The sequence below is a fragment of the Ostrinia furnacalis genome, unplaced genomic scaffold (assembly GCF_004193835.3).
Source record: "Ostrinia furnacalis isolate ACB-3 unplaced genomic scaffold, ASM419383v2 OfSCF6691, whole genome shotgun sequence".
In the NCBI taxonomy this organism is placed as follows: Eukaryota; Metazoa; Arthropoda; class Insecta; order Lepidoptera; family Crambidae; genus Ostrinia; species Ostrinia furnacalis.
Window position 1 is genome coordinate 950995 of NW_021136930.1, and position 26676 is coordinate 977670.

Below are 26676 nucleotides of genomic sequence, written 5' to 3' on the forward strand. Positions count from 1 at the left end.
AAACTGTCAAAGCGGCGGGTAATGACACGCTGTTTTACATTACGGCTAGCCGTATTGAAGAACGTTTGGCGCCGAATACATTCCGGCGGATTTTCATTCAGCCGTATTCAATCCGGCTAAACGTTAATCCGCCGTATTACAAAACAGAGCTGTAATGCAAAATGCCTAGCTGTAATGTAAAACGGCGGATTATACAATCTGACTGCGACATATGCGCATTCTTCATTCGTCCATTTCAAGGCTCGATTCTGGTTACTGTGAAAAATATATTAAAATCCTACTTACGTGTAATATCGGATTCACTTTGTCTAAGAATAAGAATAAGAAATTTATTTGTATGTATTATGTTGTATGTCTTTTCAATATGTTTTCTTATTAATAATAAACAATTGCAGTATCTATTAATAATTCTATTTAGATGATCCCAGTTTTTAAGTACTTTTTGAACTTGAATGAACCTACCGACGTTTGTCCACGATATGGATCAACATGTTGCTTAAAATTTTTGCAAACTTAACTTTTAAAGGATTGAACTTTATGCAAATTAAAAATGTTAGGATTAAAATTTTTGCAATTTCAACATTTCAAAAGGCATTTTTGCGGCAAGCTTGTTTTAATTGATGAACCCACATGATACGATAAAAACAAAAAATACGACATTTTGCATTTGACACCCCTTAAGTTTGTGCTGTGCTTTGAACGACAAATTGAATTAGAGCGGTCTACCCCTGAGATTCAAATCATAAAACGTGTAAAGTAGTTCTATTGTGTCAAATTTAATGACTAAGATATTAGACATCTTTTAGAAATAAATACTTTTTTTTAGTTTTCGAGTTCGTATCGAAGAATCGATCACAAAATGAAGAATGTTCACTAATTATGTTTTTTAGCTTTCTGTATTCTCTGTTAAAAATAAAAAATACACGTGAAAGAATTATTTCGATACGTCAATTAGTTTCCAAGATTGAAAGGTTACATTGAGGCTTGACAAAAGTAACTGTAAAAAATGACACTTGTTAAATGCAAACTTAATTAAAGGTGAAAACATCATGCGTTAGAGACTAAAGCAACAGCAATTAGGGGTTAAAAACTGAAAATATTTAATATGGTGTAAAGAAGTCCCTATGCTTGTTCAAATCGGTGAGATTTGTCCAAGCATGTGGACTTGTATTTACGTAAACTAAGGAAAAAAATATCAACATTAACATTATTGGACCTAGACAGGGCATTGTAGGTATTGATTAAACATTCTAAGTATTTAAAGGGGAAAACAGACCTAGATTTGATTTGGAGCTCCTGGTCGCAAACAAGTTGTATCGGGATATCCTAGGCAACTTATAGGGAACGTTTAGATTAACTTTTGAGAGCAAGTTAGGGCAGTCAAAAGCACCGTTGACCAATTTGTATAAAAACGAATTGTCAAGCACACAGCGGCGTTCCTGAATAAATATTTATAGTTCCTCTATAAATATTTATTGACCTCTTTCCCAGAAATTCAAATATTTTAGTGCCATAATGCTAACTAATGGTCGCAATAAAGTAAGGAACCCTCCTTTCTTAGATTTTTTTTTATTTCAAATGTTTTAATATTTCCTTTGTTCACAGGACATGAACTTGGAGACAGCTATGTTCGTCGGAGGCGTGGATGACTCCATCGTGCTGAACAAGAATGCCGGAGTTTCGGGCGGATTCAGCGGATGCATTAAGGACGTAAGTGGTTTCAGGGAGATTCTTAGGTCGCACAGCAAGAGTTGAGGCGTATATCATTAGTTCGCTCGCCGCGCTATCGTCTTTACATCAGTGCGAGTACCGTGTTCGCACCAACTTTTGCTGAGCAACTTATTTATATTATGCCTAAGCTAAAATATTTTGGAAAGACACAAAATGGATTTTTGGACTGGTTTAAAAAAAACTACCACACAGTATTACCTATTTGCAAGGGACTCGTGATCATGAGCGAAATGGCTTCACCTGGCATGTGATAGTAATTTTATTGGGCAGTAGCAACTTAATTTATATGGGTTGACGTTATTCCAGGAAAAAGGTTTACTGCCTTAATGACGTTAATTTTAAAATTCATATCTTTAGTTACACATTTAAAGTTTAATAAAAAAAAAGGTATCAAAAGAATTCAATTCCGCTGTCCATTATCACAAACCAAATACGCGCGCCGCTTTGTCCGCCATAAGCCTGCCCGGATAACCGTATGCAATGTTCACGTGTATTTTACAGCAACACTGAACTACACTCGGCGTCAAAACAATCGCACCTCCCGCGACAAACACTTTTAAGCGTATGCATCTCTACTTCCCACTAATATTGGTATCATTTAAAAGCCCAGTTCTAAACATGTACATGTATTGTTAAGCAACCTGAATGTCCGTTAGTACCTGAGGATGCGCATCACAAATCCCTAGATATTAGCATGGATTTAAAATCTCCTAATAAAGCTGACTTTGATTCGATCAAAACAGGACTTAACGCTGTTAATTGGGAGGAAGTGTTCAATACCATGACTGACATTGATTCAATGACTGGTTACTTTTATACAATTTTAAACAACTTGATAGATAAATACGTACCTACTCAAAATATTTGTAATCAAAATAAACGACCGCCGTGGTTTACTACTTGCCTCTTAAAAATAGAAAAGGAAAAGCTTAGATATCATAAGAAATGGAAACTTAATAAGAACTTGCGAGACTACCAGACCTTCTCTCTTCTTCGCAAGAGATTTAAGAAGATGGAAGCAGAATGTTATAAAAAAATTATTGAACTCTCTGAGGATAATATTAAAGTCCATCCAAGGTTATTTTGGTCTTTTGTAAAATCCAAAACAGATTCTAGTTGCATTCCCGAAACTATGATATACAAGGGTAAAAATCTTACCACCGGTATTGAGATATGTGAGGCTTTTAATGATTATTTTCACTCGGTTTTCATTCCTTCCACCCATCAGAACTCGGATCAGAACTCTGATCATACTATCTGTGATTCAGGCAATTCAGTCGTGGACATAAATTCAATCAATATTTATCACGATAATGTTTTTAAAGAATTAAAACACGTAAATGTTCACAAAGGTGCAGGTCCTGATGGAATCCATCCTTTTCTCATTTCTGTATGTGCCAAAGAACTCGCTACCCCCATCACATTCTTATTTCATTTCTCTATCCAAACTGGGATATTTCCCAGTTTATGGAAAGAGTCTTTAGTTTCTCCCATCCCAAAAAATAAAAGACGTGAATGTATAGAAGAATACAGACCAATATCAAAACTTTGTATCTTCGGAAAACTTTTAGAAAAGATAGTAACTGCTCAAATGTCGTGCTCGTTTCGTAACTACATTTCTCAGGAACAACACGGTTTCTTTAAGTGCCGTAGCGTTGACACTAACATGGTAACTTTTAATGACTTTCTGTCGTGTGCCATGGATGAAAACATACAGGTGGATGCCGTGTACACCGACTTTTCCAAAGCATTTGATAAAATAAACCACGATTTGCTTATAATGAAGCTTGCTAGAGCCGGTGTGCATGGCAACCTCCTTAGATGGATTCAATCCTACATAAGTAATAGAAGTCAAGCAGTCTTCGTAAAGGGTTATTCCTCACGATTTCTTCCAGTGCCTTCTGGTGTGCCCCAGGGTTCCCATATTGGGCCCTTGCTGTTTTCAGTTTACATAAATGACATTGGCAATATCCTGAAAAATAGTCACCATTTATTGTATGCTGATGACACTAAGCTGTACCGAATCATCAGATCAATTAGTGATTGCCACAAACTCCAAGAAGATTTACTTCGGCTACAAGCATACTGTGAGTCCAACCATCTGTTCCTTAACAGTGATAAATGCTGCACAATATCATATACTCGCAAAAAAAATTATATCTCTTACAGCTACCATATAAATCAGAAGACTCTAAAAAGAGTTACCACGATCAGAGATTTGGGCATAATTATGGATTCGACCTTATCGTTCATCCCACATATTGATCACATACTAGCTTCAGCCTTCAGAAATCTAGGTTTCATACTACGAATAAGTAAACCCTTCAAACGCCCCGAAACTCTCAAAATTCTATATTTCTCTTTTGTCAGATCTTTCCTTGATTTTTGTAGCACTGTGTGGAGCCCCTGTTATAGAGCACACATCCGTCCTTTTTAATAGTTTAGCTAGTGAATAGCTTTCCAATCTGTCACTATCTTTGTGTTCCTCATTTATTTTATTTTTCTGTTTTATTTTATTTTGTTTCCGACTGACAGCATGTCGGACCTATATCTGCATATATTTTAGTTGCAAAAAGTAACTATTACAACTACATAAGATTCCATAGTGGTTGGCTCGATATGCTGTTGTCTGTGCACTAGGTTTTGGCTTGTTGTTAAAATTTTTGTCCTAAGAGTGGCTCATTTGTAACCAATATTGTAATAGCTATAAATAGGCACTAATTTGGTCTTTAATCATATTCATCTTTACTATAGTACTATTGATTGTACATGACTGAATTTTGCCTTAAATAAATTAAAAAAAAAATTCATTAAAGGAAAGGTTGGTACCCCAAAAATATGTCTTTACAAGGAGCCAGTGTTGCTTCTTAAAGCGACAGATAGTTACGCTTGAGCCAACTTGTATGGCTATAAAGCTGTTAAATTGGGATTGATCGCTATCCATCTGTTAACGAGGACACGTGAGATCATTATTTGGTTTTATAACGACAAAAATTGGTCCCAGAGGTGAGGGGGCAACATTAGCTTTTTATGTTAAAAATAATCGTTTATTAAAAAATATCTTCCGGCCGGAAGACGTAGCGTGGGCAGGCCTCCCTCTAGGTGGACCGACGATCTAGTGTAGGTCGCGGGAGGTGCCTGGATGCGAGCGGCGCAGGATCGGTCTTCGAGGAAATCCTTGGAGGATTTGTCCAGCAGTGGACGTCTTTCGGCTGAAACGAACGAACGATTAATAACACCAATATTGGTGGAGCAACATGTTTATGCCTTATCTTTAAAGTTGTTGTCCCGGGAGGTGCGATTTTTTTATGCCGAGTGTATATGCACCACTAACTAAGAGTTCCATTAAATCAAAGTATTGAATTACATTCAGCCCTTGGTACCATTTTATTTTATTCGCTGCCAACGTTTGTGGCAGATTTTACTGGATGATGGTAGTCGTCCGCCGAAAAGCTAGTTATAGACATGACCAATCACCACATATCGCGAACAAAATCGAGTACGTTCTCCAAACATTTTCGGTTTAAAACATTTCAACGCAAAGTGAATAATTTATACATAGTATCATGCTTAATTAAAATATTGGTTTCGGAATGCTTGTTATTTAAGTTAAAATGCACTCTTTGAAATTCACCTGTTGTTAAATTACTTATATTATTTATTAGTCATGGAGTAGTGGTTGTACGGTCAGCCGCAAAGTGCGCCGTCATTTTGCGTAAGAGTACGAATTCTTAAGATTTATGCTTTATTTGTAATCCTACTTAGTACTTTATTTCTTTAGTTTGCTAAGGGGTCATCCATAAAGTACGTCACACGTAAAGAGGGGGGGAGGGGGTTGACAAAATGTGACATGGTGTGACAAGGGGTGGGAGGGGTCCTAAGTTTCGTGACATCACATTTCAATTGTTTTAAATATTTTATGTAAAGTTGATTTCATAAAAAAAATTACTTAATTTAAATGGAAATAAAACTAATTTCGGAACTGCTGTTAATTTAATAATTTTTCAATGTGAAATTGCAAAACATGTGACGTCACACTAGGGAGGGGGGGGGTCTCAGAAATGTGACCACCTGTGACAAGGACGGAGGGGGGGTCAAAAAATCACGAAATTCGTGTGACGTACTTTATGGATGGCCCCTAATTACTTTTGAAAAACAAAACAAGACATTTTACAAGCTTTTATTAGGTACGCAGACGATATTTTTTGCCAGCCGTACCTACTCCGACTCTATCAGCGCAGTTGGTAAACGTTTTTTTCGCGAAACCCTCTAGCTACTTATTATATTTAGTTATAGAATTTATCAACCTATGGTTCTTCTGTTATAACTGAAATTAGCTGATGAATGAAATTACTCATTATAATTTTGCTCTAAAAGGGAAAATGGCTACTAGTACCGAGGAGTTATCTTAAAAATTACCTGGAATATGCCCATCCTAATTATAAATTGTAAAATAAGTGTGGAATTATTAAATCAATTAGGATGAAATTAGGTTGCCGTAGAGAGTTTGAGTCATAGTTTTAGGGGTGGGAACATGGTAATAAAGATTATTCAAATTATTTACATAGAGTATTATTTTCAGGTCATGGTATACGGAGACGCTGTAGACATCGTGGGATCTTCCATCCAGTCGGCGAACGTGCAAGAGTGTGGCAAATACGACCGCGGCGACATACCCGAGGTGAGCTCAGTGTGTCAAATGTGTGGGCTAAGTGGTTTTGTGCTTAATTAAGCCTAGTAAGTTTATCCCCCAATACATTGCATCTTATAGTCCCTCACATCTTATATTGCAGTGACAGACCGAAATTCACGGGGGTGAAACCACAGACAAATACTAGTGTCGAAATAAAAAGATTATACTTATTATTGCCATAAAATTGATAAAATACTTCGAATGAAATTCGCACATCATGGTGATTACCTTTCATTAGACAAATATTTGTACAACCTTTCAATGCAACTATCTATTGTGCTTAATTTATAAACTCCCAATATTCCACAAATATTTACAATTGTACATAGTTCTGGTTTCAGAGCGAGCTAATTAAATCACTCGTGTGTAATAAGCTGAAAATGAGCTTAAATTGAGTTCATAAATACATTGTTCCAACAAGCCCTCAACAGAGTAGAGTTTATCTTATTAGGCCGCGTTAATAGAAACCGGCAAATTTAAACAAGTCTAATTACATTGACAGCTAGCTATGTTTGTTACGAGTGATATAAGTAAACCAATTTATTGATTGCAAAGCGAAGTAATGTTGAGGCGCCGACTACAGGCATTATAGGATATTAAGTGTAATAGAATAGAACCACCGCCACTCTTCCCATTGTTGCTATAGAATAGAAGAAATCTAATAAACAAATATGCGATCACGACCAGCCTTTTGATCATAGGAGTTTAGGCCATTTCCTACATCTGCTTTTGGTAAATTAGAGAGGGACAAAGTCTGAAGGTGCATGTAAAGCCTGGTCCGTGAGCACGTAGAATCCCGTCCAATGACCCCAAGCTTCCCACCCCTATCGCTCGCGCGTAATTATGTTGCTGTCGCGGTCGCACACTCACTGCGGGCGCCTGTCGCACAGTCGCGACATTGGACGGGATTCTACGTGATCACGGACCAGGCTTTAGTAAGGGCCACTTTTTAAAGATCAATCTCATCAACAGGCCGAAACCATCTGCTCGCAATGCCGCAACGGCGGGGAATGTACGGAAGACGGCACGGGCTGCGTCTGCCCTTACGGCTGGACGGGCCAGCTGTGCGAGACGCGGGTCCCGCCGCCGGCCCGGCGCCCGCCCGGCGACCCGTGCGCGCTGGGCCCGTGCCGCAACGGAGGCAGCTGCAAGAGGAACTACTCCAACAGGATGAACTACACCTGCGACTGCCCGCTCGGCTTCGCCGGCAACAACTGCCAGATGCGTGAGTACATGCTGCTTGTTAAGCAGCCCCGAGACGAACAATTGCGATTGTCAATGTATTTACGTCCCAACTGACGGAAACTATTGTCAATTGCTCAGCGAAACGATCAATATTAACTTCAATGGCACCTGTCAATTGGGCTTCGATTAAAATTATCATCAATTTGCTTCAATCACGTAAATTCAATTGACAATCGCTTCAATGCCTTTTGTAAACGATCAATGTCAATTGACAATCACGTAGAATTGACAATCGCGATTGATCGTCTCGGGGCCACTTAACACTTGGTTCGTTCAGCTAAATGACGTCCATTTCTGGACAAAGGCCTCCCCCAAGGATTTGCACAAATACCGGTCCTGCACCGCCCGCATCCAGGCACCTTCCGCAACCCTCACCAGATCGTTGGTCCACCTAGTGACCCACGTTACGTCTTCGGGCCCGTGGTCGCCATTTGAAAACTTTTCCTACCTACTAGCTATGTGCCCCGTCCACTGCAATTTGTAATACCTAATTTAAATTAGATATAAATATCCTATAAATAGTCTATAATTTCAATCAAAAATACAGTTTCAAACTACGTATATTTACAACATGAAACTCTGTATTCAAAAGCTCACAATATCGTATTCATTTCGCGCGCCTGAACCGATGCGTCGGCTAGTGTCCACAATCAAATTAGTGTGTGACGGTACCGGGCTCAATTAAAATGATATTACAACAATTTCAGCGAACCTTTCACACCGATTTTACACACATTTTATATCAATTTTTGAATATCGCTTTTCAATTTGTGCTTTAACGAACTACGAGTATAATCCTTAAAATATGTCTACATCCAACATTTATCTCGACTTGAGTGAGGCTATCCGAATTTGGCTGTAAGTTGTTATATGTATCTCAAACAAATCCAGATTTGTAAAAAGTTACAGTACCTAAAGGATTTATTGCCCATTCACTTAAATGAACTTGACCAAATCGTCCGGTTCTGAATAGTCGCTAGCCCGTGAGCGAGCGAACTGGGACGCGTTTTGGGGGGTGCTACTCGCTTGTCAAAACGGAAAAATAAACGATTTAGTAACCTACTCGACTAAATTTTTAAAGTTCGGACACGTTTAGCTATTAAATTACTCGCCACATGACTAGTGCGAACAAGACTCAAGCGATGCAACAAGCCGAACAGAAGCGAGTATGGGTGGAATCCAGCAGCTCTTTAAACGCAGCTATTTACTTTTCGGGCAGTTGGTTCTGCCCAAACGATGCGGCGGTCAGGCCGCGAGCCACGGAGTTCCGGCTGGCTGGCTCAATCAACTGTTGAAATGTGATCGCTGCCGATGCGATTGATTTGTACTCTTGTACTCGTAAAACAGAAGTAATCAGTATTCAGTGATAGTATTTGTATTATTACATTGTCTTTTGTGATTAAGAGTCACTTTAACTAGTAAAGAATACAAGATGTGTTTTATTTCGGGTCGAGAGAGCACAAAATTATTGATTGGATTTGATAGTATCTTAATGATATAATACATTTATATCTAACCTTACCTTTGATTCTCATTTTTAAATCTGCGTTACACGGTAAATAACTAATGTATATTGAAAAATATAACTTCATCCCTCTAATCGACGAAGCCCCTTAGTAGTGAAAGATCTTTTTTCACTGACCGGCTGGCTGAAAAATTTCCACGTGTTCCACAAACTGGCAGTCAATATTACAAAGTAACTTTTCGTAGATGAGAATTTTAACTAATTCTACAGAGAAATAGAGTATTCAAGATTAAGAACTTTGTTCCGAGAATAACATTAATGGTTAAAATCGTACCTTTATTTTTGACAATTTTACCCCGAATCGTTATCTTGTAAACATAATTATAGTCAGTGGAGGTTTGTTTGCTACGCGTTAATGGCGAAATTTTCTTGTTTCATTTTTGAGGCTTTTTTGTCTTAATCTCTTACGTAATAAAAGTTCGTTATTATGAATTCATCTTTTAGATTTGATAAATATACATATTATATGTATTATGTGTGAATGACGTTACATTATAAAACTACCTCATTACAAACTAATCCATTAGAAATATAAAATTGAAAAATACTATTTTCTATCCTAACATCCACTCAATAAAATTACTTTTTTTACAATAGAAAATTGAAATTTGAAATGGTAAAAATTCGCTTTTAACCGCCTTTATCAAATAAGTAAGTGCCAGAGAAAGGGCGGCACATTCAGTTTTGAGGTACCTATAATAGATTTTTCGAAAGCACACTTGAAACACACGTGGAAAATGAAATAGGAGAAGCCATTGGGAGCAAAAAATATTTTTATTATTCTACGAAACAGGCAACGTTTGCGGGAATTAAGAGACAACGGCTATGAACTTTTAGTTCCAAGTATTCGTTATCGTTCGAGCTTTATCCTGAATGGAGTGAGCTGTAAATCCTGGATGTTGTCTAGAATAAACTAATTGAGCCAGGAATACTGATATATTATTGAACTACTTAGTAAGAGTATTAAGCTATAAAGAGATTAAAATGTTGATGCGAAATATTCAAGAAAACAAAAAAGTGAGCATTGTTATTTTTCAAGGAAGTTTTTGTTCTTACGATAATAACATTAAATTAGAACAAATCCCTTTTCATAAACTCGATAAAATCGAAACGAACAAGGAAAAGCTTTAAACATAGGGCCTTATCACAAAAATGTTAAATACGCGTTGCCGCGTTGTTTAAAATGATATTTCCGTACTTACTACTCAAATGTCAATAAAATAGTGTTCAACGCGCGTTTCATGTTTTGAAATGTATTTTTTTAGCCGTGACAGGATGAAAGATCTCGTCGGGATCACAAAAACAGAAATTGTATACCCATCAAGTGAAGATGCAGACAGCGCGATGGGGGCCTTAGTTTATCAAATAAATAGGAAACTGTGCATGAAATTCATATCAGAGCCGGTGGTTCGCATTCTAAATGGACTTAATCCGGCAAGGGGAGTCCGCGCAAAGTTCGCCGGGAGCGGTTTCTAGGAATGCACAAATGAACCATTTGTCGGTACCGAATCACATATTAATTATACGAGTATGTAGTTACATCGGGCCGGCCTGCACACAGGAGCTTAATTACGCGCGTACAATTTCATTTCGAGATCCGATTTATTGAAACGCGATGTCGTTTATGAGCTCCGACTATAATGTACTAAATCACACACAGTTATAGAGTAATGTTTACTCTCATTTGTGTTGTTTTCTACTTAGCCTCATCATTGAGACTAACTTTATAAAATTCCCATGCTTATTTCTTTTAAACTGAAAGGCGAGTTTTAGTCAAATAATAAATACTACATAATCTAAATTAATATTACAAAGAGAAAAAGATTGTATTGTTTGTATTGAGCATCCGAAACTACATTATCGCTGATGAAGATAGGCGGTACGAAGTTCGCCGGGTCAGCTAGTTTGATAAAGACAAGTTAGACAAAAACTTATCATAAAATGTTCTTGCAGCCCTCGAGCTCCGCGAGAAAGTTGGCTTCAACGGGAACGGATACATAGAACTGCCAGCAAGCGAGTTACGCTACGATGCCTTGTACTTGGAGCCTGCGGTGATCGCCATGGCGTTCCACGCTAACAGCGACGGTGTTCTGCTCTACCAACATGAGGTGCAAGCCCCATACACCAACGGAGACTTCATCTTGATTCGAAGTAAGTATTCTTATTTTCTCCATATGACCTGTGGCTGACTGGTAGAGAATGCCACCCGGCATTAAGTCCACCGCAGTACAATAAGTGCAAAAAGTTTAAATAAGTAGGTTCTATTTAAGCGGCTTAGATAGCTTGTAAACACTAGTGAAGCCGGTAATTTACTTGTCGATAGTCTCTCGGTTCGGTACTGACCGCATGAAGATCATTTTTATTTATCGTCAGAATGTAGCCAACATAGTTACAGTGTTATTTTACGCATATTAATAGTAAAGATTTTCAAAATTCATCACAAATAGTCACTAATAAATTAGGAAAGCCGAGCTTACAGCCGCAGGCAAACAATATCAAATTGGATACAAATATTCCAAGCACCGCGTCGGTAAAATAGCTAGGTATTGACAATGGTGTAGATCCATACACAAATCCTTACTGTGTGGCGCGCTTCATTTATTAAAATAGGCGTTGAGGTTTTTTTGGTATTCAATTTTTGCGATGAAATTAAAATGAACTTAAAGGTTCATAATATAAATAAATAAATATGAAATTATTTTTTTCACTACTAGTATCTAATATTATTAACACTTATAGTGTAATACTTGATTTATAATATACGAGGGCGGCACTGAAAATTTCGGGAATCAAGGAAGTGAAACAACATTACTATTTAAAAATGTATTTATTGCTTTTTTAAGTATTCTCCGCGAACTTTGACACATTTTTCTATACACGAAACCAATCATTGAAGCAACCATTGCATTCGGAAGTTTGGGTCTCCAAAATGGCCTCCACAGGCTTCCACAGCTTCTTCAGGTGATGAAAATCTCTGACCACGCAATTTATTCTTTATTTTAGGGAAAGTATAGAAATCATTAGGGCTTAGGTCGGGGCTGTACGGCGGATGGACTAATAATTCTATGTTTTCTTGCTCTAAAAACTCTTTTGTTCAGTGCGCGGTGTGAGAACTCGCATTGTCGTGATGGAGGATGATGCGGCGGTTGCAGTTCTCTTTACGGAGTTCAGAAACGACCTGTGGCAAACAAATGCTAGCATACTAATCTGCATTAACCGTTCTTTGTCCCCCAAGAGGAATAGTCGCAACATGGCCGGTTTTGGAGACAAACGTGGCCACCATTTTTTTTGCAACACTCCGTGAACGAACAATTTTTGTTGGCTTTAATTCATTTTCGAACACCCAAACTCGTGACTGGTTTTTTGTTTCGGGTTCGTACGCGTATATCCATGATTCGTCACCTGATACGATGTTGTATACAGCATTTGAGGATCCTGCATGTAATCTCCCGAGAGTTCTGACGCACCAAGTAACGCGAGCCGCTTTTTGCTCTTCACAGAGCGAATGCGGTATCCATCGGGAAAACAACTTTTTTACACCTAATTGTTCATGCAAGATTATTTGTATTTGACTCATGCCAATGTCTAAAGTTGCCTGAATTTCGCGGTATATCACATGTCGATCTTCTTCAATCAGCTTACGCACAGCATCAACGTTTTCTTAGGTGACTGCAGTTTTTGGACGACCTTGACGGGGATCATCACTGAGCTTGACACGTCCATGTTGAAATTCAGGAAACCAGCGATAAATTGTGGTTTTGGATGGGGCTTCATTACCAAATGCAGAAATCATCCGGTCAACACACTGTTTTTGTGTTAAACCACTTCAAAAGTCATAATAAATCATCGCTCTTGAATTTTCTTAAGTCAATTCCATTTTCTCAACGACTAAACAAGTTTGACAAGATCTTGTGATACGACCGAGAATCTTTTTTTAAATAAATAAATGGTATACGATTTTTAAAACCCTGGAGTTTGCAATGAAATAGATTTTAATATGACTGGAACAGTGGAAATATTCCATTCCCGATACTTTTAGTGCAGCCCTCGTAACTACCTTAAGTACTTATAATATAAAAATATATTTCATATAAACTGACATACCTCCTAACCTATCGATAGAGAGGCAACACTTCACGATTTCTCTCAGCACTGACACAAGAGAAGAAATCGTTCATCCAAGTCCGCCTCTTTTCAAAGCGCTTACACGTTAATAAATAATACCCTACGAAGTGTGAACTAGACATTTAGTTCCACGCAATTTTGTATTCGTTGTCCTTCTAATGACTGACAGTGACCACCCACACGTATGAAGTGGCCAGTCAGAAATTATTTGTGGTATAATGCATTCAGCATATTCATGCGTTAGCTCTTAAATGAGCAACTTAAAAAGGTCTGGAGTTTGCAAGGGTCGCGTATCCGTTTTGTCCGATTACAATATAGCGGACTGTACTGTAACTGACACTAACTGACAACTGTTGTCAACAGTTGAGAACGGCGTGGTGGTGATGGAGTGGAACCTCGGCGGTGGACTCTCCACTGCTTCCATTGAGAACGCCTACGTCGTCGATGGTGACAGACATTCGGTAAGTTATGAAAAAAAAAATAAAAAAAAAACAGACAGCCACCTACCATTACTGAACAAATCAGTTTCCACACCAAATAATATTTAAAAAAAAATACAGTAAAATCACCAAGTGCACTCAAACATACAAGTTGAAAATAATAAATTAAATTCTCTCGGAGCCAGTCTCACGACATACTTCGGGATTTAATCCTTTGCCCACTAAAGTCAGATTTGAAAATTCAACAAAGACGTTTTGTCGACTCTGCGCGCGTTATCAAGTTTAGTATAATTGTTTGAGTACAAGTATTTTAGTTTTCATCAAATATATTAATAGTTTTTATTTAATTTGCACTGCACAGACTTGTGTTTGCCATCCTCATGCACTCAGTCACTCAACTTTGTCTCCCAGAATGGGTAATCCAAATACCGGGTAGACGATTCAAGGAAACTTTCAGGCAAAAGGATGGGACTAATTGGCTTAGATATAAGCTTAGAATATTCTACATCTAAAGGAAAGCAAAGCTTATATTACTATGAATAAAAACCATACTGATCAATAGACGCACTGGGTGTATAAGTGGGTGAAATGTTATTCACAAAGACTATATTTATTCCAAGCACTTTCAGGGCTTACAAATAATTATGTATTTTTCCAATAAAAATATAAATATTCCGATACTCAAACTATATCGGCTCAGACAACACCTACGTTTAGAATTTAGATCGTCTTCTCCAAAAAAATAACAAATAGGTATTATGTAATATGTTTGATGAAAAAGATCTTGCTTGTTTGTTGATGAAAAGAATAAGTACCTAATATTTTGTAAGAGGATAATATTTTTAGTGTCTTTGATAAACATATTAAAACAGCAGCAACTATCAAGTGCTGTTGAATCATCGTCGATTTCGCGGAACGCAGCGTGCATAGATAGATACTAACAGTAACTACCGAGTGGTTTACATGGTTCGGACAGAGCTAGAGGGGAAAATTTTAGTCCGCTTGTTTGATGTGCGGATTGCTTTTGAGAGACATTTACAACGAAAACTTGAGCCCTTCCTTATAAAGTGATCAAATCCTTATACATCTTGGCCATACATAAATAAATAGACACATAAAATATGCTTATTATTACTGTGTTATATTGTAATTTTTTCCGTACAGCTGATCGCGAAACTCTATGAAGACGCCTCCGTCCAGCTGACTGTTGATGGCACAACAAGGAACTCCACCAGTACTGGCTTCACGAAACTTATGAACGCTGACTCCAACATTTATGTCGGTAAGTACAATTTTCCACTTGTTACGTCCTGGAATGGTGGCCATGTAAGTAGATACTGGCAAGCGCAACGTAGGACAGATGACAGGTAGCAGGAAAGCGCTGGATGCAGGCCGCTACCAACCGCAGTCAGCCTATGTCTAGCAGTGGACGTCCTGTGGCTGAAACGATAATGACGATGAAATTCAGCACCAAACAATAAAATGGATGAATTTTAGGACTACACAAATTCAAACAATACCGCATCGTCATTGGTCATAATGTGAGTAAACTTTTCGATGAAACTGTACCGCATCCACATTTTATTTCTGCACATGTCGTAGGGGAGCGAGGGGCTTGTTGTAACAGGGATAAGTAGTAACAGGCTCTTTTCACTAGGATCTTGAACGCAATTGACGTATGTCTTTGACTCGATTTAACCTATAAACCGCGCCGCATCATGTTGCCATAGCTAGTGTCCCACCGGCCGGCTCAGTTAGCGGAAGTGTGCACGTGCTTCATTTTTGCCAGGTAATATAAAATTGTACTGTCGTAAAATTTCGGTTTGCTTTATTATTACTGACTAATTTCAAATGTTCTATATCTTATTTCCATTCCAATTTATCTATCTCTGATAATGTGTAACAGTTTTTATGATTGCTAAATTTTATAAATAGTTATCTTGATAAATGTTAAAAATCATACCATGGGGTTAGTTGTAACAAAATGCGGGGGCTTGTTGTAACATGTTACAATAACAAGTAAACAAGTAGTGTTTAACTAAATAAGACTGCTTATTACTTAATTTTTAGGTGTTGCTTACTAAAAAAGTGTATCTTCATTTTAGTTATTTAAATTTTCAATTAAAAAAGTGTATCTTCATTTTAGTTATTTTAATTTTCATACAAATCGGATTTTATAAAATTTATATTGTGTGAAAATTAAAAAAATTAAAATGATGATATCAAATTTCTGACTTCACCATACCATTTATATGCCCATGTTAACATGGGCTAGTGTCGGCTCATAAACCCATTTACCTAACACCCTGTATAATACTTACTTTTAAAAGATGTGAATTTTATTAAAAAACAAGCAAAGAATAAATGATTAAAGGTATTATTGTCGTTTTTTTTGGCGTTACTACTTGCCCCGGTAGATGTTACAACTTGCCCCAAGCACGAGGTAAGTTGTAACACCGCACTTCTTCTAGAAAATAATTGATTGTAAAATAATGACCAATATTTATGGTATTATTTTTACTTGATTTGGTACAGGAAGAGTTACAGCATCCATCCATCTTTATTTAGTAGACATTTAATCAATAGATCTCAAGATATATTAGTTTTAATAAAAACTGTTACAACAAGCCCCTCGCTCCCCTACCCCACATGTGTACGTATTAGTGTAAATATCATGGACAAGCAAGGCTTTTAGTGAAAACCGTCTGTAAATAGACGGCCAATTGCCTGAAGATGACATTGCTTTTTCCAATTTATGGTTAGGGCACGTTACTATTAAAAATTGGTCAATATTTTAAGAAAAAAACCAACCAAAATTATGAATTATAGCTGTAGGTACGAACGTCGCAACTAATTCAAACATCTCTGCGCACATTAGGTTTCAAATGGGATATCCAAAGCTATGTATTGACAAACCTTAATTAGGATGGAACGTAAGGGTGCTGCACATCCAACTGGATGCTTAACGGGATTGTCAGCCGGGTCTTATAGAGCGACATGCATTTCCGATTCGATTATTGATCCTCAAATGTAACTGATCTAATTATTGGGACTGCACCGTGCAGAGCAGTATTAGCAAATCATATTACCGACACGTGACTAACGGCCCGATCTCTATCATTTACTTACAGTGCAATTGATTTCATTACTACAATTTCAAATCAGTTTTATTTTTTAATGAAAAGCATCTGTGCTGAAAGACATCCCTTCACAGTGTCAAGGTTAAATGGAGAATACTTTTGAAATAAAATCGGGTCAATCTTTTACATACTTAGTAAGTGTACGGATGGAACTCGTTCTAGCTCAATCACGTACGGGCAAATCGTAAAGGAATCACGTGGTGGTACCACAATAACTTGAGCTGTTTGTTTAAATCAGTCAACAATTATTATACAAAAAAACAATATTTTTTAACTAGGTACCTACATATTCATCTATTCATAGGGTCACCAACAAAGCAGCCGACTAGACGCGCGCTAATTCGCGTTACATTATACTAAAAACAACATCACACGTTTCACACAACTCGACTCTACATAAGCTGATTGCTTCGTCAGCTTTTCAATTACTACTCAAAATTTGCAACCCTAGTACACCATTACGGACTCTATCGGGCACCGCAAAATTACAAAGAGCAGCTTATATTATAAGCCTGGTAGGGTAACCCTTGTTGCAACCGGTCGCATATTTGCTGTTCCTATACGTTGGCGCCGCAACGGGCGAGTGCATTAACAAAATTCCGTTCAAAACACACCGCGGCAGCGTTCGCCTCGTCGGGCATTCATCGTGTTGGTTCACCTATAGCAATCTATTCGCAGTTATCTTTCATTATGAGTTCCGCAAAATTGAGCAGGCATAATTATTGTTCATTACCGCTTTAAGTTGCAATACAGCAGAATACATGTCAGGTCTTGTTTGAGCGTAAATAATATTAAGCGGATGAGCTGATTTCTAGAATTACCCATTTCTGAGGAGGTCTGTAAATACGGCTCCGGCTGTATGTTATCTTCCTTTGACAAACGCGAATACATGGCAATAGGTAAGATCGCTGATGTGTGATACTCAGAATCAGATCTAATACCCGATAGGTGATAAAAGCCAGGCTACGTGTTCTCTGGAATTATTAATATTGGCTTTAGTTAGCTTACCAGTTCTTGCTGCGCACAAACAAACAAAGGAGATTTTACAAAGGTGTCCGGCAACGTCACGTGACAAACGTGGACAATATGTACCTAGATAAAGCCAGTAAGATGTGACTGAGTATTGTATGAAACAAACAACCCCTGAAAGCTATTACTATCGGCTCCGCGACTTTAGTCTGGTTCGTTGTGGTCGTCGTTTCAGCCAAATGACGTCCACTGCTGGACAAAGGCCTCCCCCAAGGTTTTCCACAATGAACGGTCCTGCGCTGCCCGCATACTGGCTCTTCCCGGTTATAAAAATCAGTTTCTTTAAAAACTTATCGTACCATGTCTTACTTTTTTAAAATTCAAATTCAAAATTATGTTGTGCTTTCTAAGTGATAATTGTAAGACCTTTGATTAGTAATTTCCTCGTTCCTGACTTAACCTATTTGTTTCCGCTTTAGGCTAACGAACTGATATAATAAGAAGGTTAGGTAATAATTAAAAAATCCATGAGATCTTTTTTAAGACCTTGTCTTTTGATTAGGTAAATGTCAATTTTCCTATAAGCATCCATTTAATATTATTTTAGAAGTAGACGACGCGACGACTAAAACTGCCCGTGTGTTTCCCCCGAACCTTTGGTAACAACAACGGTCGAACAAAGCTTTTGTGTTCGTACATCAAATACAATTCGGTTTACAAAGGCAGTCTACATCTAAAATTGTAAGGTATTGTACCTAATAATAATAATATTGATTTATCTTGATGTGAATGATATGTCTGATAGGTTATGGAAGATTAAGGAATAGGTAGGAATAGAACCTAAGTAGCTATATTTGAACTTTAAAATTCAAACCAAAAACATCTCTGGAATTTTAAAAAGTTCATATTATTTTCGCCTAAATTACATTCTTAATTGTACCATGAATTTCAGTAGATTTTAACTTTTGACAACCCTTTAAAGAAATGTATTTTAGTGCCTAATTTGTATTGCACAATTTACTTGGTAATAATCCCGTTTACCCCTCGTACTAAGCTAAATATGTTTGTAATTACGAGCGGGTTCACCACCACTATGGTCGAGCGGCGCGGCGGGGTTCGAATGCGAGTTCCTCGGATATCGAGTCAGCCAGTCTGACATCTACATTAAAACTGTTTTCAGTTAGCTGACTCAAGGTGGATTTCTTTAGCTCATACATTGTTACAGGTGGCATCCCCGACAGACTGAACGTAAACCATTACCCGGGGCTGACCGGGTGCGTCGAGCAAATCGAACTTATGAACTCCGAACGCGGCATCAACTTGGGCCGCACCGCCGTCGCCGGGCGAAACACTCAACGGTGCAGAAAGTGAGTATACAGCCCAGTGTTGCCAACTCGGATTTTGAAAAAGTCGTAGGACAGATTAGAAAATTACGTAGAAATGGTACAATTTCCATATAGAAAATACGTAGATCTACGTACTTTTTTTTCTGAGTCAAATGAAGAGAGTAGGGGTAGGTAAAAGTAATAAAACGACAATTTATATTACCCTAAAAGTAGTAAAGTACACTTTTATTGTGTATCATTTTCAGACAAATTAAATTTATACATAATTATATTTGTTGGAAAGAAGGAAGGAAGTTGAAAAATATCGAAATACAACAACACCTTCGAAATCTAAGCACAATCTTAGTTCGAAATATTTTTATAGTGTCAGTCGTAGATAGAGAAGTGTCAGTGACATTTACAGGGGGGCGCTGTACAGCATTTTTTCTAGGGGAAATGTCAAAATAACATTAGTTCCGACTTTTGCCACATGCCAAATAACCGTGATCGGAACCATGATCGAACTTTTTTGCGAAAGTAAAGGAAACGATGCCCATTCAGCCTATTTTGCAAATTTGATAGAAAATACGTAGATTCTGGGACTAAAGTTCGTAGGTTTACAAGGATGGCATAAAATACGTAGATCTACGTAAAAATACGTAGAGTTGGCAACCCTGATACAGCCTTTACAAACGTACACCACAATATAGACAGGATCAGAAGACAGCCTACGTACAAAGTGCGCTCGGGCAATAAGCATCATTTCAATTTCTGCCCGGCCGGAATCGAACCCGGGACCTCTCAGCATAGTAGTCCGTTCTGAACCACTACACCAAAAGGCCGACAAAGATTGAGGCCTTAATGGACGAAAATTATCAAGTCATATTGTATCAAGCTAGCCTACTTTCTAACTGGCGATGGCTTGATCAATATTAATTCAATAATCACTTGCTTCAACCCTCTTTGTAATAATGTTTATTCTGTGCCTAAAATCTAAACTAACCATTAGGTCGGACACTGTTTAACTACATCCATTGCTGGGGTACATTTATTTCTAAAGCGAGACTAATAGTTTTATCGAACAGGGACACGGTACCTATTTTTGGGTGCAAAATGGAAGCGCTAAATATGAACCTATTTTACTCTTTTACTCTGTTCCTAAAACCAATAATGCAATAAGGTACATAAAACTAACCCACTGTTGTAATCTCCCAGCTGTCAATAAGTTAATGTACGAGTTTCTACAGTAATTGCAATCGCTTCACATACGCCATATAATGCAAATCTCTAACATACGTAATACTCGTATGACGTATTCATCAATGTTAGTATTGCGTCAATAATACATCCAACGGACGAATACACCTACAAACAGATTCAATGCATGAACAGATTTGACTAAGCTTCCACAGAGACATAACGCACAAATAGACGTAAAGGCTATCAGCAAATGGATCCGTGCACAACCCTAGGAATGGCCTGTGTGTAAAATCAAAATCAAAATAATTTATTCAGTTTAGACCACAATTGCACAAGTGGCACTTATGACCGTCAAAATGTAAATAATAAAAAAAGAAAAGGTAGCCCTTATGGGGCACTTTACATGTCTCCTTATCTTTTGAGCCCTACCAGCGCTTCGAGACAAACATATGGTTACGTAACTAAATAAACAATGCATGCCTGTCGGCGGAATCGTGGACTGATAGCAACTAACTAACAAGTGCTATCAGTCCACACCTGTTTAAGACCTTATGTACAACATAGAATGCAATAAAGATTTTGAATTTGAATTTGAATTTGAACAACGTATCAATATTGTGACAACCAATAGATATATTTAAGAAGCTCTGAAGTACGTCCGAGAAATAATATTTTGCTAACAAAACGGTAATATTAATCCCAGGTGGGTGCCTAAGTTCTTACGCATGTAATTTATAAATAGGTTTTAATCTGTTTTTCTCAGCTCGATTTGTAATATAATTTTGTTTTAATATAGTTACACGGGTAGTTGCTACCTTGCTACCCACACGAATGAAGAAGAACTTAAGCCAAACAAAAACAACGGATAAAATTAGCGATTACTAACTAGGGTTTAATAAACATGGCTAAGCGTAATTAGATTAACTTGGCGGTTCTGTCTATAATATTTATTAATTACAACTCTAGTTTCTTTGTTCGACCTGATCTTCCTTGAGAATTTGGAAATAAATGGACAATAATTTACGTAATGTGATGATTGCCTCAAGACAACACAAGATCACAAGTATCATCCTAAACATCTTTAAAAAAATTGTTATCTTCGAATAGCACGATGAGTAATATTTTCACAAAAGTTATTTTTTTTGGTTCACGCCGTACGATCAGGTTGAACTCTAAAAATTTAATCGATTGATCGCAAAGCGGATCATCATTAGTTGCTTAGCAAATAATCGGGATTAATTTGTTATTGAGAGTAAAAAACATTTTTCTAAGCGTAGGTACTTCGCAGAAGGCTAGCACCGTGCTGTGGGCACTGAATAATATAATTCAAATTATCTTCACTGCAAATAAAACAATTAATTTTCCTATCTAAGTGAACTGCATATTAAATTTCATATTAAACTACTTCCGGCCTGTGTTGACAAGAAAATAAATTGAAGAAAGCTCCGTGTCTTTGTCATTTATCGGATGGTCCTTTGTAGTCTGATGGCACCTGCAATACTCTATAGCGTCTATGGCATCAAAGAACTATGTAATTATTATACATAAAGATACTTTGTATAGACAATGTAATTACGGCGACCACTAAGTGGCTCGATAGACGGACGTTTTCATTCAACTATCCCTTTAAAGAGTTCCAGTAAAAGCATATAGGGAATATGCAAGGTTATCGTATCAAAGCTAAATCGAGAACTAAAACATTTTTCAAAACATATCACAAAAATATACGTTTCCTGGTATCCATTTGCGAGTAAGTAGCTGAGTATTAAAGTGCTAAGATGATATGATGATAGAAGATATGTTCATAACTTAAGACTTGTCAATAATAAAGACGATAGCACCACCGTGCATCGTCGCATTTTCCGTGAAATCACGGTTTACCTGTACCGTGACGCTACTAAGCTTCCGTTCCCGGAAGTGGTGGGTGGTTGGTACATTGTAGATGTTACACAGACGAACAAACATAAAGCCCGACGCGAGACGACTACAGCTGGACTGTTGACGGTAGTCTATCGAGCATTGCTAAATGTATTTGTGTAACGCGCTTAGCCTTCACCACGTTTAGCTTTAAAAGATTTCTGTCATACCTGTTGTTCGTTGGTGCTTTTCTAGTAAAAATAAGTAGTACAGTAAAACGAGACAATAGTATTTATAGAAACGTAGAAAATGACTAATTTGAGTAGAACAAGAAAAACGTGATAAAACGGGAACGAGGCTCTAAAAATAATTTTTAATTTTAAGGCTCTATAAAGTAGGCACGACCTTTTAATTCTCAAAGACTTATTTTGTAATTTTGATGTCCCTCTGACTTAAAGGTATGTGAAGTTGACACAGACCAGCTTAAGATAAAATTACAAATTACAACTTTTTTGTTCATTTTATTGTGAAATACACGTGTTCTTCTAAATTTCCACATTTGCGTAGGCAGACATGATAGAAAATCAATCACCGGGTAGCGCTTTGAGAGGAGAGCTTTGTAGCGTCGGCTCGTCCATCAAGAGTATAGATATCAATGTGCCTAGAACGGATATCCTTTACCTCAGGCACTAAAGTAACTTAGTTATTTTACTCTACAAAGCTGAGAAAATGCATTAACACCGTGCGTCTTAATCACAAAACCAATTATATTCCAGTAATAAATTAAATATAGGCACAGATAGCAATATAATTATAGCCTCGCATTTAATCACAGAAATAATAAATGGATGTTAGGCAGACCATAATAATAACACACCACAGAGTTTAATTAAATATTAATGTTTAATTAATGGATATAATCATTACTAACACTAACAATGCTATTAACTTTCACGCTGCCTTGGATTCCCAGCTCCATGTTCCCTGATGTTTATCCGTTCTTCGAAGAGGTCGAGGTGTTTGAGTCCCCCCCGCCCCGCTACCACTTCAACTCCCACTCCCGACCTAACCTTAACTTGGGCCTGTTCCTGGCTCTAACGCCATCCATATATCTTGTGCACTTTTATTAGACTTAACACTATGGACTGCATGGACGTCAAAGGTGGGTAAACTTGTTTTTTTAAGCAATCACGCTGACTTCGTAGGTTTGGTGTAATCGTAATCGACGCCTGCACGATTATGTTTCTGTCATAAATATTTTACTCGTAACGATTAGTGTACTATACCTACTTTATTTAATACGCTTGAGATTGCCCTTAATCTGTTAAAATGCTGATCAATACATGCAAGCAAGTGTTGAACTATGCTGGAGCAGAAGAGCGAGCCAAAAACATAGATGTCATTGCCCGATATTTTTATTATCCTTATCGCTAAAATTATCCCGGAACTCACCATAATATATTGATTCGTCGTACATTGGAAATCAATCCAATTTCTAATATTCTATAAATATTTGCCAAAACATAGGGATGAAATACACAGCTGCGTAGGTTGAAATCTCACTTTAGACGTAGTTTCATATTAACCTACTTATCAAAATAATGTTTGTTACATAAATTAACGTATTTCTTTTTTTTCAGCTGAGGGTGTGATGACGTGGACTTCATGTAACTTCTCGTTTTAAGGTCAATATTGTGAATGTTATACATTATCTATGTTATTTAGTCTTTCAAAGTTCCAAAAAACTATGCGTCAATTGTAAAACAAAAAAATATTCATTGTATCAAAATCTCTAGTGAACTATGTGTTTTCAATTCATGTTACAAAATCTATTCGGATTGTTTTAATTTGTGAAGATTTTATTGAAAATTTACGTAGTAACTTTTAGTACTAAGGACATTTCAACATTCGACAATACGAAATAAATTTAGTAATTAAAGTTTACTGTTAAATAATTCATGTTAATGTTAATAAGATTAATGTGACCTAGGGGTGAGGCCCAGCGGACGCTGTGGCGACAGACGGTGCCATAAGATTGAATAATTGTATGTAGCTAGGCAACTATTTACTAATTATATAACAATTTTACAATTCCCTTATAGTAAGCTTGATAGCAGTTTTATGCTCTATCGGTTTATTTTTATTGACTTTTTATTTTTATTTATCGCAAGTTCCTCTTTTTGTACATTGTTGGCTATGGAAATTGAATAATTTGCACAACTCGTATGATAAAGTTATTGACATGTGCCAAAAGTTATGACTGGGTTAACATATTATTATATTTTTTACCACTGCCATTTTTGTTTGCTTTTTATTAATAGATTCTCTTCGCTACGTGAAGCAACGAATTCACTACTTTTAAGTAATTAAGATTATTATTTTTTTCGAATTCACAATTAAAATGTTTGTGAATTGTTTCTTACAACTTTGGTGGCATTTAACTTATTTTTGTAGCGCCAGTGATCGGCAATCCAGTTCTTTGTAGTTAATAATAAATAATCGAAATGTATGTGCATTAAATGTGTTTATATTTAGCTAAGCTAAGGTCACCATGTGACATTTAAGATTTCAAAGTAGATACTGTTAAAGTTGTAATGTCATGTTTTAATTCTAAAGTATGTATATCGTCACTACTTTCAACGAACCTGCCTGTAACTATGATAATAGACTATCCATGTATTGCTGCTAAGTGAACAAATAAATCTAACAATAAACGATGAAATCTTTTTGCTGTGTATTATTTATATTGATCTACCACAGTGTTCAGAGACCCGCAGTTATTGTTTAGCAATTTTATTTAATCAGTCATTTATAATGAGGATGTAATTTTTGAGAATTTAAAATTAAATTCTTCAGTAGGGTCCTGTAGGCTAAGACTCACGGCGCGAATTTCACCTGCGGCCTCCGCGGTGGTGGAATTGCGGTTTTATTTCAAAACTCACGGGACCAGTGTGCCTACCATGAGTTTACGTTAGGTGTGCTCGCTAGCGACTGCGTAAAAAAATGACATTTAAATGTATGACATATTGTGCAGCGCCCCTAGCGGCTACTTTCAAGAAATAAAATCTTCATAGAATTTTTTGACGTATTCGCTAGCGAGCTCACCTAACGTAAACTCATGGTAGGCACACTGTTATTTGCGCCGTTACGCAGCCGCCGATCATCGCCCGCCACGTTTGCGGCCGACCGACGGTTGCAAAACGGGCAGTTAACGATCAGTTGAGGTCCAGTTCGCCATGGACACACACCAGAAACGAGCTGTTGCGATATACTTACTTCACAGAAGAATTAAAAAAAGAAGACCCAAAAGGTTCTGGGTGCATTCACTGATTCAGGATAGAGATCGTTATGGATTATTTGTTACTATTATCAGTGAATTAAAGAAGGACGAAGAAAAATTCTTTATGTATTTTCGAATGTCCGTATTTAGTTATTTAGAACTTTTAAGAAAATTGGAAATATATTTTGTGTTGTATTAAAAAAAAGTAACTCACTTAGGGTCAAAAGGGCGAACTTGTATTCTTAAAATGACCTTACCTTTAGGTACACCCGCAAAGTTTGTGTAACCTTCCGCCAAACACCCTGTATACTTTACATAACCAGTTCGTATTATCAAAAACCCATTATAAATTAGTTTGAAATGTACTTACACTATAAAATTAATTAAGACCTCGCTTTCTTTTCTCACGTGCCTGCCTCAAGCGCAATACCATCCAGCGATATTAAAATTGAACTGGTTATTACTGTCATTCCATGAAAAGCCAGTTTCGCAATAAAATATATTCTAGAACTCAGTACAATACAGGGTGATTTTTGTATCAGTATCCAAATTTTCAGGATCGACTCAGAATCAGTAACTTAATTGATTTACGTAAAGAAAACAAAACTTTTTTCTCCATATTTAATTATTTTCATCCGCTGCGCGCGGTTTACAAATTGACTCACGTGGAAAATTTGCTTCGTTCATGGAAAAATACGTACCTACACACAGTTAACTGCAAAGCTTAATAGACATATTATTGGTGAGCGAAAATAAGCAATAACCTTTAAAACTTAAGATATGGGCACCCTCGGATTACTTTCAATATTTTTTTTTTGCGAAAAATACTACAATTAAAAATAATTACGATAAAATTGTATTGTCAAATTGTTCTAACGAGCTTATTAAAAAAATTTGGATACTGATAACAAAATCATCCTGTATTGCTTTTTAACAAACACTGGAAACTGATGTAATGAATGTCCATTTCACCCGAAGTCTGGAAGGCTACCTTTGTATTCGCTCCAGCTCTATTCGCGGAGAGAACTCTACATTTATTACTGAAAGTCAAAGAACTGACCATTGAATTCATATCGCAAAACAAAATAGTATTAATATTTCTGCAGGGAAATAAGAACGAAAGCCTCAAAGGACTGCACATTTCAT

The 26676-nt window shown here is 37.0% G+C and overlaps 1 protein-coding gene across 13 annotated transcripts in view; it reads left to right on the top strand.

Moving 5' to 3' along the window:
* The window catches only part of LOC114362700 (terribly reduced optic lobes), a 126652-nt gene extending 101676 nt beyond the window's left edge, over window positions 1-24976 (top strand). For all 13 annotated transcript variants that reach the window (XM_028318185.1, XM_028318192.1, XM_028318196.1 and 10 more), the window contains 8 exons: window positions 1606-1710; window positions 6314-6412; window positions 7397-7649; window positions 11148-11345; window positions 13683-13780; window positions 14924-15041; window positions 19094-19235; window positions 23891-24976. In XM_028318185.1, the coding sequence (XP_028173986.1) occupies window positions 1606-1710; window positions 6314-6412; window positions 7397-7649; window positions 11148-11345; window positions 13683-13780; window positions 14924-15041; window positions 19094-19235; window positions 23891-23894 (1017 nt within the window). In that variant the 3' untranslated portion in view covers window positions 23895-24976. The remainder of the gene's footprint in view (window positions 1-1605; window positions 1711-6313; window positions 6413-7396; window positions 7650-11147; window positions 11346-13682; window positions 13781-14923; window positions 15042-19093; window positions 19236-23890) is intronic.
* The last annotated feature ends 1700 nt before the right edge of the window (window positions 24977-26676 follow it).